This window comes from Lotus japonicus, chromosome 3 (assembly GCF_012489685.1).
Source record: "Lotus japonicus ecotype B-129 chromosome 3, LjGifu_v1.2".
Lineage (NCBI taxonomy): Eukaryota > Viridiplantae > Streptophyta > Magnoliopsida > Fabales > Fabaceae > Lotus > Lotus japonicus.
The window spans coordinates 1,885,107-1,901,687 of NC_080043.1; the positions used below are offsets into that span (position 1 = coordinate 1,885,107).

The window sequence follows — 16,581 nt, forward strand, 5'->3', positions numbered from 1 at the left end:
TCCTAGCACGGGCTTCATAGATGTTGCCCATTATAATTTAGAGATTCTCCTTTTAAGACTCCTTAATTGTTCCTTAGGATTTTTTTCTTAAAATTTCTGAAGCACCGAAAAGGAAAAGAATTATAATAAAAGAACGAAAGAAAGTAGTCGTTCTAGCCCGGAATGCTTCCTCATTCGTCGGTTTGGTGTGGAATGAGAAAATTCCTTCGGCTGCTAGTTTTTTTGTAGCTTCTGACATTTTGGCTTCGATGCCTATCCGCTTTTAATAATATTGATATGTTTCAAGAAAAAAAGAATCAGTTTTGCAGGACTTACAAAATGATGTATGGGTTAGATATAATTGGGCCCAAATGGTATCATGAGTAAAAATAACAGAATCTGACCCAAATTGTCGACCAAAAACAAATTTACACAAAGGAAAAAAAATTATACGGAAGCCTTCTCTTTTATATCAGAGCCAGGTTTCGATCCTGGGACCTGTGGGTTATGGGCCCACCACGCCTCCGCTGCGCCACTCTGATTTGTTGAACATTAGATGCACATTAAAGTATATATATAACATGAGACTTAAATTGGTTTTTAAGAAATTGCAAACAACAAAAGCTGCCGCTTCATATAATCTGGACAATGAATGAATGAATGAATCACCACACATTGCTTAGGCATAACACTAACCCAGATTTGAATCACAATGATTTGCTTTGGTAAATTGAAAATCTTATCATGTATTGGTAAATAGTGGACAGGAAAATTCACTTTAATTGATAAAATAATATATTTGTTACTAGAGATAAAATTAAGTTCCGTAAAGAAATCTGCACTTACTTTGCACTTAGTCAAATTTTATCCAAAATGACAATATTCTTTATAATTTTGTGCTTACCAGCTTTATCCTCAGTTCCTCACAAAGCTACAAAATCTCTGTAAGCATGGAGATAAGGACAGAAAAGATGGACTCTGTACCACAGTAGTGTCAGCTTGACGTGGTCATTTGGAAAAAAGTGGGGTGGGAAGCCTCAGGAGTGGGATCATGTCTTCTTTTGCCTTCTCCTTTTAAAAGCCTTTCTTCTCTCTGGGGCTATTGGCTTCAAATCATATATAGAGTTCTTTCTCGGTCTTTTTTGGAGATAAGAGTAAACAACACAATAACTTCAACTTTAGGAGAAGATGTTAGAAGGAAAAGCTTTGATTGAGGATACTGACATGCCAGCTAAGATGCAGATCCAAGCTATGGCATCTGCTTCTGAAGCTCTGGATCTCTATGATGTTTTAGATTACAAATCCATTGCTGCCCACATAAAAAAGGTAACATTTTTTCTCTCCTCCTTGTATGATAAACAAAACATCTAAAAATTTCAGCATCAATGCATGTATGACAGTCACCAATTTAAGAATTTGTCTAACCATATATTAAAAATTAATTAATATCATAAAAAATTTAGTATCTTTCTGGATATATCTTAAAACTAATTTGAGTATATTTTTTCTATAAGATAACATTAGAACAAGTCTCTACTTACTTGATTGTTGCCTGAATTTATGGTTTCTTTGACTGGTAGGAGTTTGATAAAAGATATGGTTCTGGATGGCAATGTGTGGTGGGTTCAAGTTTTGGGTGTTTTTTCACCCATTCCAAGGGAACTTTCATATACTTCACTCTGGAGACTCTCAATTTCCTCATCTTCAAAGGCCAGTAACAGAAAAAAAAAGTGCAGATTTTTTTCCTTTATCCTCTTCTCCACCTCTGTTCTTAGTTCCCTGGCCCTTTTAAATATGGTAACAACATGGTAGGTTAGGAGTTTATATAAGGAGCAACTCTTGAATCATTAGTGAATGGACCCTTGTAATGTTTTGGAGAATGCATTATGATTTTGTATATATGATGAAGAAATAGCTTAGTTCACTAGATATTCCCATCATACAGTTCTTCTTTTGATTCTGCTTTGAGTTAAGTCACCCTTATCTGAATGTTCTGGATGGTTTTGTTCTTTTTCGAGTATAAGAGGATAAAAAATAAGGTGAGTCGAAATCAGATTAGAAGGAAAAGACTCATGGAATCTTAGCCATGATACTCTTGGTGTGGTGAGTGGGGCCAAATATCATGTCTGTGACATCAGTGACTTGCTTTCACTTTCAAATGAAGGTGTAGATTGAAATACTATAGAGGATTCTTGTGTTTCAAATTAAGCTGTTTTCTCTTGTAGCAAGCATGTTTACTAGATTTTTGGATCAACTTTACTTTTGATGGAAACAATTTTGACACACATAAATTTATCCTCAAAACTAATTTTTACTTTATCATTAATTATAACTGAATTTTCAAACTTCAACAAAAGCTCAAATAACTTCTAATTTGTAAGGATTCTTATCACGTTTAGTAGTGGTAGCAACAAAGTTCAGTTCGCTAAGCTCGTCAAGCAAGACGGGATGAGTCAGACAATCCAGCTCGTAAATCCGCATAACCCAACAGGTCAACCCCGTCATCTCGGTGATCCAACCTGTGGGCAAACATTTTTTTTTATGCAAATGCAACAAATTGAGTGTCATCTCCTGGAGAACACAAGCCAAGCAAAGTATCCATCAATTTGATGCCAAGCTCGTATCAAATGAAGGTGAAGTTTCCACTTTCCAAACTAAAAATTATAAGAGAATATACGAATACCATTTTAACAATGCCTTGAAAGACAAACAAGAACCGCACATCTCAACCTACTAATAGGAAAAATAAGCTTTTATTGAAGTTGGAATTCAACAAAAATCCGAACGCACATTCTATTCATTAAAGTGTATTCATTAAACCTCAAATCACCGGAGTCAAGAGCGGTTTCCCAAGGAAGTGAGCCTCCAAGTTCGAAATCACAAGGTCTGCCATCTTCGTGCTAGTTTCCACGGTGTCACTCCCAATATGAGGGGTGACCACCAGGTTCTCAAGCCCAAAGAGCTCCTCACGCACCTCGGGTTCATTCTCAAACACGTCAAGGCCCGCGCCACCTAACCGCCCTTCAGCCAACGCGGCCACAAGCTCGGCCTCATCGACATGCGGGCCTCGCCCAATGTTGATAAGCACTCCCTTCAGGCCCAATGCATCAATGACTTGACGGTTCACAATGTGACAGGTTTCTTTAGTGAGTGAACATGATATCACAAGTATTTCAGAGTTAGAAGCCAAGGCAAGTATGTTTGGGTAATACTTGTAACCTGTCTCTGGCTTTTCAGATCTGGAGTGGTAACTAACTTTGCATCCAAAAGCCTCAACCCTTTTTGCTATTGCTGAACCAATCCTTCCCAAACCAACAATTCCAATTGCTTTGCCACTAAACTGAAATATGCAAATTGCATTCAAATTTAGTTTATGAAATAATAGTAACTAAACATGTGCTTATTTGTACCATGAATAGACTTTTATCTCAATTTACAAGAATGTTGAGTTCACTTTTTATGTTGAAGTGTATATTATTTTATGTTTGTGCATGGGTTAACAAATATGTTCTAATCAAAATATTCATATATTGAAATGGTTAGATCATATAGACATTTTTCTAAGCAAACACACCAACCAATGTGTAAAATTTCTTAAGAAAAATTAGAATATTCCAATTAAAGATTTATAAGTTGTTGTCTTAGGGTTTAAAGTGAAGAATTTCATAATGTTTTTAAAATTTTAAATGAAATTTAATCTTATCATTAGTTGATTTCTAGTGAAAGAGAACTTAAAATGATTTAATAAAATTAACCTATGCAAAAATCATAGAAATGAGTTTTTAAGACTTGAGAGTTCTTTTTCACAATTTTAAAATTGGAAGACAAACTTTTTTATTTTATTTTTCAAGGTATCCCCAGTCGGCAGCCATGATACCATGAGGCTCTAAGATCACGTGATAAAAGTCACACTTTCATTGTTTCACTTCCTTCTATTAGGCACCGCCCATAACTAAAGTTTAAGAAACTCAATTATCTATCGAAGCTATACTAAATTTACTAAAAAGCACTTATTATTTGAGTGACTGAAATCAAAAGAGGGACAAAGGGAAGAAGAAGGCTCACCTTGGTGGTTAACGGAAAATCAGCACGTTTCCAGAGGCCACTCCTCACATATCCATCACACTGCGTGATTCGCCGGAGAACCGCCAAGGCAAGACCGACGGCATGGTCGGCGACGTCGTCGGTCAAGACATCCGGTGTATTGGCCACCCGAATGCCGCTCTGTCTGCATTCCTGGATGTCGATCTTGTCAAATCCGACGCTGTAAGTGGCGATGATCTCGAGTTTGGGTAAGGAATTGATGACGGCGGCGTCGACGGTGAATCCGGTGTTGACGACGAGGGCGCGGACGGAAGCGCCGTGGGGAGATTCGGAGAAGGCGCGGAGTGAGGGGTAGTTCCAGAGTCTGAAGAGGGTGAAGCGGTTTGCGAGCTCTTGTTCGAGGTAGGAGTACATTGGCTTGGTCATGAGGATGCCAATGGATTCCATTGAAGGAAGCTTCGAAGTTGCTGGAACAGAGTGAGGGGAGGGAGGGATGAAGTGAACCTGTGCAAACAAACAAGAACTGCGCCCAACCGCTCATTGAATCGATTAGTGCATTGGTTTAAGGTTTAGTGATCGAATTTGATTGAAAATGTAATTGAACCGGTAATAATTAAATCATATTTTGTATAAGATATCTAGAAACTTATACTAATTTAATTGCTATAGATTTTTTTTTTGAGAGCATGCTATAGATTATTCATTTCATGGTATATAATTATATGAAAAAAGTAGAAGAAGAAAATATACAATTGTTTGATTCAACCTGGATTTTAGCGTCTATTTTGAATTGATTTTCACCGGTTTTTTGTCAACACAACCGGTTTTCAACTCATTCTAACCGGTTCTAAAATTTGCTAATTTATGGTGACAGAACCGATCACCAAACTGATTTCAGCTTCGCAAGCCTTCAATCAGATCCTAATTCGGAGTTCTATAGCCTAAAATATGATGGTTTTAGTTCAGACTGTTCAAGACTCGCAGATTAGCGACAACAATTTTACAAAACAATTATGACTAAGTTAGAGACGGGTTCTCGAATTTTACTTAACATGAAAGTTGTAGGGCTTCAATTTAGCTTTCCAACGACATATTATTTGCCCCATTCAGATCTATGTAGCTTCATATTCAACATGTTCTAGTGCAAAGGTTCATAAAAAGCTAAAAAGAAAGAATTAAACATTTTTCTATCAAAAACTGAAATAAGTGTGAAAGCCGAAAGGTCATAATTGAGCTAAGTAACTAAAATAATACACAAAAATAATTCATTTAAATTCAAAAAATCACAAATAATATGTATCAATTATGCATTGATTGATCTGAGTTATAGGTTAGTCCATCCCTCACAAGGAGCTTGAGCAGGTTAGTCTGGATGAGCCGGACTTTACACAACTCCACAAGTTTTCTTGAGCCCAGTGGCGGAGGCACAGGGGTGACTTCCCCTGCTTAGTCACCCCTGCAATTTTGGAATTTCTCTCCTAATGTTCCTTTTTTTATTAACCCGATGTGGGACTTTAGTTACTCATACGTTGTGGGTTGTATTTTGTGAATGTGGGACTTTATTTAGTCACCCCTGACTCAAATGAAACATTAAGGTTCATTAACAAGGTGTTCATCCTGTTTGTGGGTTGTGTTTTGACCACTTCATTGTTTTCTTTTTTTATTAATGATGCGGGACTTTTGTTGTGGGTCTGAGGTTTGAATGTTGGATGATTGGGGCAAGGTAATTGGCTTGAGGTTTGAGGTTCCAGTTGCTTTGTTTTTCAATGAAAATGGGAAGAGAAGTGGAGAAGGTTGTGGTTCTATTTTGGACTTGAAGGAGTTAGTCACGGTGGTGAAGGTTTTGGGGATGCAGGAAAGTTGATGATGGTGAATATTTATGATAGTTGATGATAGTGGTGAAGGTTCCAGATCTGATTGGCTCTACATCGTTGTTGTTTCCAAGCAGTAGGCTTTGCTAGAAGTAGATGGGGCTTTTATGTTTATTCCCCTATTTTTATCCCTTTTCCTCTGCTTTTATCTTTTACCTTTTGTTGTAATTTGTCTACCGTGTTTTTGGTGGTACCACTGGTACCTTGGCTTATCCAAAAAAAGTTATGATAGTGATCTGCTAGTGGTTCAAAGGTAATGGAAAGAAGGGAAATGGGAGATGATGAAGTAGAGGTGCTGCTTAGTGTAAGGACTAAGGACATTGGTGGGAAGGTGGAAGAAACATTCATGGAGGATGAGTTTTGTGATATGATGCTATGGGATGAAGGAGATGATTTTTGGATAGAAGGTCCATGTACGTGAAGAAGTGAAGTAAGTTTTTTCATGGTGAGAAGTTCCCCGGATAATTTCTAACTTTCTACCTATAACTAAATAATAAACTCTATTACTCTTCACTTTCTCATGTGTGACTTTTCATGGATATTCAAATTTTTATGAGTTCAAATTCAAATTTATCGGTTCAATTCTCTTTTTGGTTGCTTAATTAGTCTAATTATATATGAGATTGAATTCGTGGTGTTTGTGTTTTGCTTGGAAAAAAGTGATAAAAATTATTTTTTTTTGAAAGATAAAAGTATATAAATAGATTAACACAAAAAACCCCTAAGGACAGGACCCTCAGGGGGCGAAGATCACCCACTAATAACAAGGCGCTTCGACGAACAAAAAGAAGCCCGCTAAACCAAACAGGAACTAAACAGGCAAAAAAAAACAAGAGCATAGGCCACAAAGAACCTTCTAACTCTTTCACAGACATAACCAGGATATACAAGCGTGACTCAAGTCTTAAAATGATCCTCATAGACCTTCTCCAAACCACGGATAGCCTCTATGTCGCTTCCCTCGAACTCTAACCCCAATACTTTGCCAAGCAACCACGTCTTTTTCGAGCGCGTGAAGTAAGGACCACCACTACCAGGAGAAGCGCCAGCTTCCTCTAAATTACCCCGCTGCTCCTCGCAGCCCAAAATCGGATAACTCTGGTAGGGAGGAGGAACCTTTTTGGGACGCCCACGTCTACGAGGTAGCTGGACTTGCTGCAGTACGACACATCCCTCCTCAAGCGCAGAACCAACGACACCCGACCCCCCATCAAAAGAACCCAAAGCTGGGCAAGGAGAGGACACTGACATAACCACTGAGCCCGCCTGCATCGGAGAAACAACAGCAGCAACTGCACAAGAACCAGAGGAGACCAAATCCAAGGACTTAGAGCTCTCCAACAACCCAGAACCACGACTCAAACCTGCAAGACACAAATTCAAAGGAGTAAAAGTCCTCAAAGCATTCCTAACACCCACAGACACCGACAGAAGAGATGGAGCAACAGACAAGATAAGGTCCCGGTGCCAACACCCAACCGATGACCCTTTGAGAAGAAAAGACAAGCCGTTCACCCAAAACCCCCTCAATCCAAACCGAGAATCAAACGCGTCCTCACCTCCCTGCACAACCTCTGCTACCGCCGCCACAACATCGACTAAGCCGTCTCTGCTACGCCACTCCATCCTATCCGAACCTAGAGCTAAACATCCGCTGACTTCACCACCTCTCTCTTCTGCTCCTCTCACGATGCTATCCCCACCAAACACCGCCCTTGCAATCTCTGGAAATAGGAACTGAACCGGAACTCTCGTCCCCTCTTCAAACGAATATCCAACTCCATCAAGCATCCTATCCTCATCCTCAGAAAAAGAAGGCACAACTCTGCCCCTCCTAAGCCCCACTACAACATCACGCCAAGAATTGGGAAAAGGGGGAAAAGACCCAGCCACCCGTTGATGAACTGGAGCAGAACAACGATTCCCCTGAGCCGAAGCGTTCTGGACCTCCACACCAGAAGAACTAGTGATAAAAATTATGCACACTAAGTGTTTGTAAAAAAATCTCCTTTAAGATTTAGTCTTTAATAAAAGGGCTTGAAATTTTCTTACAAATTATACTCTTTTAAATCTCAGTCCCCCATCTGAAATTCCTGGCTCCGCCCCTGCTTGAGCCTATGAGGTGAGATGATTTGAAAAGCTTGTTCATGGGAAGCCGACTTAGTATGATAATACACAACCCCTCAAATCATCAACCCATGATAGAGGTGAGAGTATTGAAGAGCTCGTTCATGGAAGGCCAACTTGACAGGAGAGTACACGACTTCATAGGAGGGTATAGTTGTAGTTAGGCACTTTTGGCACAAACTAATCATTATAATATAACTAAAGTATTTTCTTCCGATTAAGAAGTTTAGTAAGAGCATCTCCAACGCTGGTTTCTTAGACCAGGTGGAGATGCTAAGGAACCGTCCCTTATTTTTTGGCAGCGTTGGAGTTGATCTAGGTGGCAGTTTGGTTTCTTACAAACAGTGCACAGTTCCTTCCACAAGCAACTTTGCTTTTTGGTTCCTTAACATTAAAAAACAATTTTTTCTCTCACCAAAACCCAACTGATTTTAGTGGGGATTCAACAGAATGAATATGAAGGCAAGAAGAAGATGAAATTGAACACATCACAGAACACAAATACGCAGAACAGAGGAGGAAGACATGAAATTGAAAAAAAATTATTATTAATTTTTTGAATATCACAGAACATAACACAATACGCAGAAAATGTCAATTTTTTACTAGAAAAAAATACAAAGGCAAGGAAGCTCCAATCTTGCGGCGCATGTGTGAAAGGGGACCTCCTTTGCTCCGATCTGGTAGAAAAGGAACCACCTTTGCTCTGATCTGGTGAAGTTGATGACGGGAAGGGATGGGGATCCCGGATTTGATGGAGAAAGGTGAGGTTCTTGATGATTTTATGGAGATTGAAGTGCTGAAGAGGATGAAAAAGGGGCGGAGAGTGGCGGAGGAGGTTCGGTGAAGAAAAGGGACGGTCAGAGAGGCATGAGACAGGGGCGGAAGGGGGCGGAGATGGGTGGAGAGCAATTTGCTCTGGAACAGAATGAACAACGGCGTGAAGATGAAGAAGGTAGGGTTTGAAGAGAGAGTGTTTGGCTTTTATAGTGGATGACCGGTTTAACTGGTCATCCTAACGTTGGGGTGGGTTTATGACCGGATGGAGCCGGTTTTTTAACCATTTGGGCCCATTTTGACCGGCTTGGCCGGTTTTCCCGTTTGGGTTTAAAAAAAAAACAGTCTGATCAGCCCATTATTTAATTAAAGTATTAACTTTGAGGTAAAATTGAAGTATTGATTTTATAATTAATTTTAAATCTAAAATATAAAAAATGAATGAAAATAAATATTATAAATATATGTGGTATAGTGAGACCCAAGTAATAGTAAAATAAGAAACCATGGGCTGGAGCAAAATTTACTTCAGTTCCTTAGGAGTTCCTTAAGTTTGATGTGGCAGTACGGACCCACAAAAATAGTGCATAATAGTGTTAAGGAACCAAAATAAGAAACTATGGGTTGGAGATGCTCTAATGCCCGTAATGTTCAGGGTAGCAACTAGCAAATAACATTATATAATATGGCCAGCAAAAAATCCAATAAAAGACTAAAGCTATGAGCAGGTGGCACCATATAAATCGAGTAGGAGTTTTAAGTTTCACAAGCATGGAAAGAAACTATTGTTGAAAATGAAATGAAATATCTTTCTTTAATTTTTCAACTGAGGAATCAGCACCATCCACATCCAGTGATAAGTGATGAAGAGAGAAAGAGTGGTCGGTAATTGTAAATATATAATTGGCTAAGCGTGCATGTCTGTCTTCCCTAGTCTTTAGCTCATTTTGACCTTCAAATTAGAACATCAACCTTACAACCATACAATTTCCCACATCCTCACAAAACAAAATTCACCTAACATGAAAAAAATAATGCAAATTTTGTCTCTCTCACTCTTAATCCCATTCCATTTCTCACAACATGCACCCCACGTTCATTAGAACTTAGCTCAAAAAAGAAAACAGAAAAAACTAACTCAAAAACCATCAAACAAATCACCTCCACTCTTTTGTCAAACTAACAAACCAACCAACCCAAAAAAAAAGAAACTCCCATTTCATTTGTTTGTTACTACTATACTTTGGCTTCTCTACCTGCTGCAACTTTCCTTCTCTCCCACTTTCTCTCCCTAAAGGGTCTTGCAACACCCCATGTTTTTTTCTTTTTTGTTCACCCTTTAAAAGTTTTTTCCAAGGGAAATACTTAAAAAGAAAAAAACATGGTTCGAGCTGTGGAACAAGACCAGGAAAATCCCAGGTCCAAACTGTTCAATTTCAGAGGGATGTTTGAGAACACTGGGAGGCATGCTAAGAGCTTGAGCGTTGACACCGGCACTCGATTGGATCCTACGGCAGAGGATGGTGCAGCCTCATCAAGAAGCCAAGGATCAAGACCAATTAATGATTTGGACAAGGTTCCTAAGGCAAGGATCATAAGCAAGGAGGAAATCGCAGCTAAGGAAGCCAAAGAGAAACTATTACAAGGTGTGAACATTATGTTGTAATAATGATCCTTGTTTCTTCTGTAGATAACTTGCATTGGATTTGTCTATAATAATTGATATTCTAATCTGAAGGTGTGAACATTATGTAATAACAATGATTTAATAATCTAATTTTCTATAATTTGATCAAATGATGAGCTTTATATGTATTAAGTGCTAACAACATGATATTCATTTTGAAATTTGATATTCACAATTGGGTTTTAATTCAGAGATGGAACAGATGAGAGAGAGATTTGCAAAACTGCTATTGGGTGAGGACATGTCCGGTGGAGGAAAAGGTGTTTCTTCTGCATTGGCACTGTCAAATGCATTCACAAACCTTGCTGGTATTTTTTCTCTCTTTCGACTATTACATGCCATTTTCTTTCCTTCCAATTTCAGCTGCATGTCATGAATATTTCATTAATTCAATTCAATGTTATTTTCTCTCACATTCTTTTCTCATTGAGAATGCAGCTTCTGTTTATGGTGAACAAAAGCGCCTAGAACCGATGCCGGCAGAAAGGAAAGCAAAATGGAGAAAAGAAATTGATTGGCTTCTATCAGTCACAGATTATGTTGTTGAAATGGTTCCTACACAACAAAAATCAAAGGATGGTTCACAAATGGAGGTAACCCTCTCTCTCTCCTTGACGAGGATCCTCTCATATCACATGACGTCATGCGAAAGTGTATTAATCGTTCTCCGTAAATGTTCAGAGGGTCTCACTTATTTAATAACGAAGAGAGATAAACATAATTACAACATGACAATGTCATGTGAAGTTTTCACGAGAGGATCCTGATCCATCAATGCGAGTGTGTTAGTTATTCATCTTTTCCATACATGGAATTGTTAAATGATTGAATCACCTGATCTGATTTTCCATTGAATAGATTATGACAACGCGACAACGAGCAGATCTTCACATGAATATCCCTGCCTTGCGCAAGCTTGATGCAATGCTTCTTGTAAGATCACAAACCCTGTATGATCATCATTTTTCTTCTACACGTTTAAATCAATTGTTAGTCATGTTGAAAAATTGCTGTTTATTTATGATTCAGGAATGTCTGGATAACTTCAAAGATCAAAATGAGTTCTACTACATATCGAAAGATGCAGATGATTCAGATTCAGACAGTGGAAAGAAAAAAAATGATGATAAGTGGTGGTTACCTGTACCTAAGGTTCCCGCGGAAGGTCTATCTGATGCAGCGAGAAAATTTCTACAGTATCAGAAAGATAGTGTGAATCAAGTACTTAAAGCAGCCATGGCAATTAATGCACAAGTTCTAACAGAAATGGAGATCCCTGAAAGCTATATTGAATCCTTACCCAAGGTGAGACAAAAGCAACAACTATATTGAATATTCGTGGGTGTATGCGGGTTGTTTGAACTGTGCAGATGTCCACGAATCATTTTCATTATTCTGGCATTCTTTCTTTTCACACAACATAAATTTTGTTTTCTTTTCTTCTTTTATAGAATGGAAGAGCAAGTCTTGGGGACTCAGTCTACAGGAGCATTACAGTTGAGTTTTTTGATCCTGATCAATTCTTATCAACCATGGACTTATCATCAGAACACAAAATCCTAGATCTCAAGAATAGAATTGAAGCATCAATAGTGATTTGGAAGAGGAAGATGAACCAAAAAGATAGCAAATCTGCTTGGGGTTCTGCTGTAAGTTTGGAAAAAAGAGAGCTCTTTGAAGAGAGAGCAGAAACCATCTTACTTCTCTTGAAGCACCGTTTCCCTGGCATTCCACAATCTTCATTGGATATAAGCAAAATCCAATTCAACAAGGTAAGGACTTCTCTCCAATATCTTCATTTACTTTAGTTTCAATCAGCTGAATTAAAGAGGTCCAAATGGTCTTAACTCTTAACATCTAAGCAATGAGCAAATTTTCTGTACTCCTCTAGTATTGAAGATTCAGTACATCTACACTGACAATGGGATAGTTATCCTTTTTTTCTTCTCAATTTCATACAAAAAACTGGGAACAACTTAGCATACATACCAGGTGTATTGCTGTAAGATCGAGGATTAATATGTTCGAGTACTGAAAAATTTCCCTAAACAACATCGTATATGATCAGTAATGATATTTTAGATACCCTAACAGTGCAGACACCTTATTTTTCTCTCTATGTTATTCACATCCATTTCTTCTCTATATTCTCTTCCTCTTCTCTTCTCTCCGGCATTATGCGGGCGTCTACTGATCATTTTCCTATCTGGATATGTTTCCATTTTCTGTTTCATGAATAAGTATATGATGAGTTTGATATGGTTGGCAGTGTCATCTAATAGACTAATTTTATTGAGTTTAACTAACAAAAAAAAGGAAGGAAGGGACTAAGTTTGATGGGATTTGTTAATGTTGGCAGGATGTGGGGCAAGCAGTTCTTGAGAGCTATTCAAGAATATTGGAAAGTTTGGCCTTCACAGTACTTTCAAGAATAGATGATGTGCTTCAAGCAGATTACCAAACTCAAAATGTACCAGGAAGAAAGAGCAGTGCTGCCAGAATCTCCTTTTCGAAGCCGAGTCCTAGAGAAGAGATGGACAAGGTTGGTGCAGATCAAACGCCTGGTTCAATGACTCTATCAGATTTCATGGGTTGGGGCTCTGATCAAGCTGACTCAGAGGTGAAGAAAGACCCCTTCGCAGCTTCAGATGATTTTTACAATAATGTTGATATGAAGCAACCACAAAAACTTCCAGAAGTAGTGACCACCAAGAAAGTGTCATACCTTGAGACATTGGGTGTGATGAGAAGTCCCACATCGCGCCATTGAAGAACAAGAGTGTAGAGTGAGAAGCTTGGTCTTCAAAATCAAAAGCACCATCAGACCACTTACCCATAATGGTGTTTTGTTAGAGTCTTGATAGCTTAATTTTGGTCAATTCCTTCCTTTTGTACATAGGAATGAATATATAGCACCATCAGCTTTGAAGCATTGTCAAATATTTATATTATCCTCAGTATATATGAGAAAGATTTGTAGTCTGGTAGCCACCTTGATAAGATTTAAATTTAGGGCGTGTTTAGATACAAGTTAAACCTTAAGTGAAAATGTACCTTTTTCTCAATCTATAGAAAAAAAATTCGTTCACTTAAGTCTCAAAGTGTCTCAAAGTACTAATGTTAATGAATATCCAAACATATCCTTAATGAATGTAAACCTTGTCTAGCAGAACCGAACTAGTTGAAACATGTAGAATAACATAGAAGGACATTTTTAAGTGAGTGTTTTTAAACTTTAAATTAGTAAAATAAGTTTTAAACCAGCATGTTTTGATATCAATTAGCACTGTGTAAAGTGTAAACACTCATAATACTTATTTTGTTTTGCGACATAAAGTGAACAAAACTCTTCATATAAATTATAATTGTAGCTCGTTCACATTACACATTGGTATGCGAACACATATATTAATCTCACTTCACAATGGCTCAATTGCACAAATGAAAAGATACTGAGTTCATTCTTAGTAATGATCCATTTATGGTAATAAAATACTATTCCCTACATTTACTCTGAGCCAAGCTCCAAAGCCAAATTAAGACTCGCATCACAATAAAATAGCCCAAACTTCATAGTTAAATTAAACGGTAGACAACCATTTTTTATTAATTTGCCAAAAATAAAAAGCTGCCTAGATTGGAAAAATCTCAAATCCAAACCAAGACCAACATCCCAATAAAACATCTCATACTCATTTGTAATCAAAACAATGGCCCTGTATTAGACTGTAAATAAACACCATTGAGTAGAAGAAGTTTGTACTTGTAGGCATAATACTTACACGTTATGCAAGCAGAGTGCAGGGACTTACATGTTCCATTCAAAAGAAAAGGGAGGAAAAAACTAAACCGATGGTACTCCTCAGATTTGAATTGGTGGTGGTGACACATAATACAAAGCACGACAACTCCAGAAGCTACAATTTGTAATTTCTCCCCAGAGGTGATTATGAAGTTTTCCACCGCAGAACCAAACACGCTATAAATTAGATCTTGCCACGGGGACCGAGCTTTGGTGGAAGTTGTGGTCCTTTCTTGATTGGTGGTATGTCACCTGAAGCTGTGGCACTGTAGTATGCAAGGGTGAAACCACCTCCCAGGATCAAAAACTTGAGTAACAATCCCCTCTTTGTGAATGGGGCAGCAAATGTCTTGAAGAACTTGCTCTGCAATACATACGAACGAAAGACAGATCAAGTTTCTGCATTTTCAATCATTTCTGGTACAGCATTGACAAAATCTTTACTCAATTACCTAAAGGCTTAAGCCGAAGGAATACATATTAGATCAACAAGTTCTCTGCACATTCCAAGTCTACTCATCGATATCACTTAGTGTTCATTAGTATGTGAATGAGTAAGTAATCTAAATTAATCTTAGAACCAGGGAGCAATGCTGGTTTGATAGTCCGTTGCATATATAGCCTCTTCTAGTTAAGGACATAGAAATATATGAACCATGAGGAAAATATCTCTCCCCATATTTCAAAAAATTCAAGTTGTCTAGAAATATATGAACCATGCCCTTGTATTATAACATTTCTAACATGTTGGACCAATTGTCATGCATAGAAGCAACTAATACTATGTTTGGATTAGCTTCTCATTCAATAAAATCAATTCTGACTTTCGAAAATTAGTCTTTCCCTAATTTTGGTATCAGAATTAAGTGCTAAAGAATTTTTGAACATCTACTTACATAATCTTTTCTTAAAATTGATTTTGATCTTAAATATGATTCCACAATGCATTCCCAAACATGTTGGCAAAGATTTCCCTGTAATTACATGTTTGGAAAAACATGATGAAAATAAAATCAGATGGACAACCTCGAAAGCTAAGAGTAGTAGTTGTATCCTAACATGGACTAGTTAAGTGCTTTCTAGTTAAATGAAAAGAATATATACGTGCATATAAGGGACGAACCTGAAGAGAATTGTAAGGTGAGGGTGCATCTGAGCCATACAAGTCCCACTGACCTGTAGTATGGCCTAGATACTCCAAATCAAAATACACACTCTTGTCAAAGAATTAATTTCTTTTAATGAAACAATACTTTTTTTTTTAAAATGAATGAAACAATGCTATTACGTATGCTCATATTATTGGAAAAAAAAATTTATATATATGTCTACAAAATTAACTAATGTTGTTTTATATTTTGAATATTATAAGTTATTATAATTTAAATGTTAAAATTACTTTCATATTGATAAAAATATATGAAAATAATGGATATTAATTGTTTTTAAAATTTTTATAAATAAATTCGTGGAACATACATGAACTTACCTTTGCATTAATAATGATGATAATAAGTTTTTTTTTATCAAAGATGATAATAAGTTATTGATAAGCCCTTTATGTTGATAACTATTTTAATTAATTAACATTTCAATTTATAATAAATATGATTTATTTATTAAGTTTTAATTAAAATTACTTAGAATTTTAATTACCAATTTTGAATTGAGGAAAAAAATTAAAATGAAAGTAAGTAATATTTTATGTTCAGAAAATTAATAATTAAAATTAATTAATTAGTAAAAATGTTTGTGGAAGTATAGTAGAGGAAAAAAATTATGAGGATTTCTTTTGAATAGATATGATCAGTGTATTTTTTTTGAAATGGATATGATAAAATTTACATAAATTAAAATCGGCTAAATGATGAGTTTAATGGATATGCACTGGCAGTGTAAACCGGTTTTACACTTACACCCAATCACAACATGATAAAGCATGTTTGTGTTGACGTATTTCCTATCTATACACGCGTCTGAACAAATCTATTCGTTGGAGATTAAAAAATACTTGCCACATCGCGGTCTCGAACAAACACATAATATTATGTATACGCTCATGATAGTGCCTGTTTGTATTGACGTATTGCTTGCCTATACACACGTCAGAACAAAACCTACTAGTTAGAGATTCAAAAAATATGCGCTACACCGCGGTCTAGAACAAACACATAAACTAAAAATTAAAATTGCATTTCTGAATATATAAGTTGACAGGTAACAACAAACATAAATAAGCTAATAATAAAGAGCAGAAATCACAAAGAAAACTGATAACAATACAAAAGTTCATA

At 37.0% G+C, this 16,581-nt stretch overlaps 4 protein-coding genes across 4 annotated transcripts; 2 read left to right on the top strand and 2 right to left on the bottom strand.

Annotated features, from left to right (window-relative positions):
* Window positions 1-807: 807 nt before the first annotated feature.
* On the top strand, window positions 808-2,166 carry LOC130748210 (dynein light chain 1, cytoplasmic). Its single transcript, XM_057601377.1, has 2 exons — window positions 808-1,305; window positions 1,560-2,166. The coding sequence occupies exons 1-2, from the start codon at window positions 1,168-1,170 to the stop codon at window positions 1,695-1,697; spliced, it is 276 nt and encodes a 91-aa protein (XP_057457360.1). The 5' UTR covers window positions 808-1,167; the 3' UTR covers window positions 1,698-2,166.
* Window positions 2,167-2,713: 547 nt separating this feature from the next.
* Window positions 2,714-4,615, bottom strand: LOC130747995 (hydroxyphenylpyruvate reductase). The gene is made up of 2 exons (XM_057601071.1): window positions 4,045-4,615; window positions 2,714-3,319 (listed from the first exon to the last, which is right to left on the bottom strand). The coding sequence occupies exons 1-2, from the start codon at window positions 4,468-4,470 to the stop codon at window positions 2,801-2,803; spliced, it is 945 nt and encodes a 314-aa protein (XP_057457054.1). The 5' UTR covers window positions 4,471-4,615; the 3' UTR covers window positions 2,714-2,800.
* A 5,350-nt stretch (window positions 4,616-9,965) lies between these two features.
* Window positions 9,966-13,515, top strand: LOC130749107 (rop guanine nucleotide exchange factor 12). The gene is made up of 7 exons (XM_057602395.1): window positions 9,966-10,444; window positions 10,677-10,793; window positions 10,924-11,078; window positions 11,344-11,418; window positions 11,515-11,790; window positions 11,937-12,257; window positions 12,845-13,515. The coding sequence occupies exons 1-7, from the start codon at window positions 10,180-10,182 to the stop codon at window positions 13,253-13,255; spliced, it is 1,620 nt and encodes a 539-aa protein (XP_057458378.1). The 5' UTR covers window positions 9,966-10,179; the 3' UTR covers window positions 13,256-13,515.
* A 956-nt stretch (window positions 13,516-14,471) lies between these two features.
* Window positions 14,472-16,580, bottom strand: LOC130709551 (photosystem I reaction center subunit VI-2, chloroplastic-like). The gene is made up of 4 exons (XM_057558936.1): window positions 16,566-16,580; window positions 16,338-16,381; window positions 15,411-15,513; window positions 14,472-14,651 (listed from the first exon to the last, which is right to left on the bottom strand). Exons 1-4 carry the CDS (start codon window positions 16,578-16,580, stop codon window positions 14,472-14,474), a joined length of 342 nt encoding a protein of 113 aa, XP_057414919.1.
* Window position 16,581: the final 1 nt, after the last annotated feature.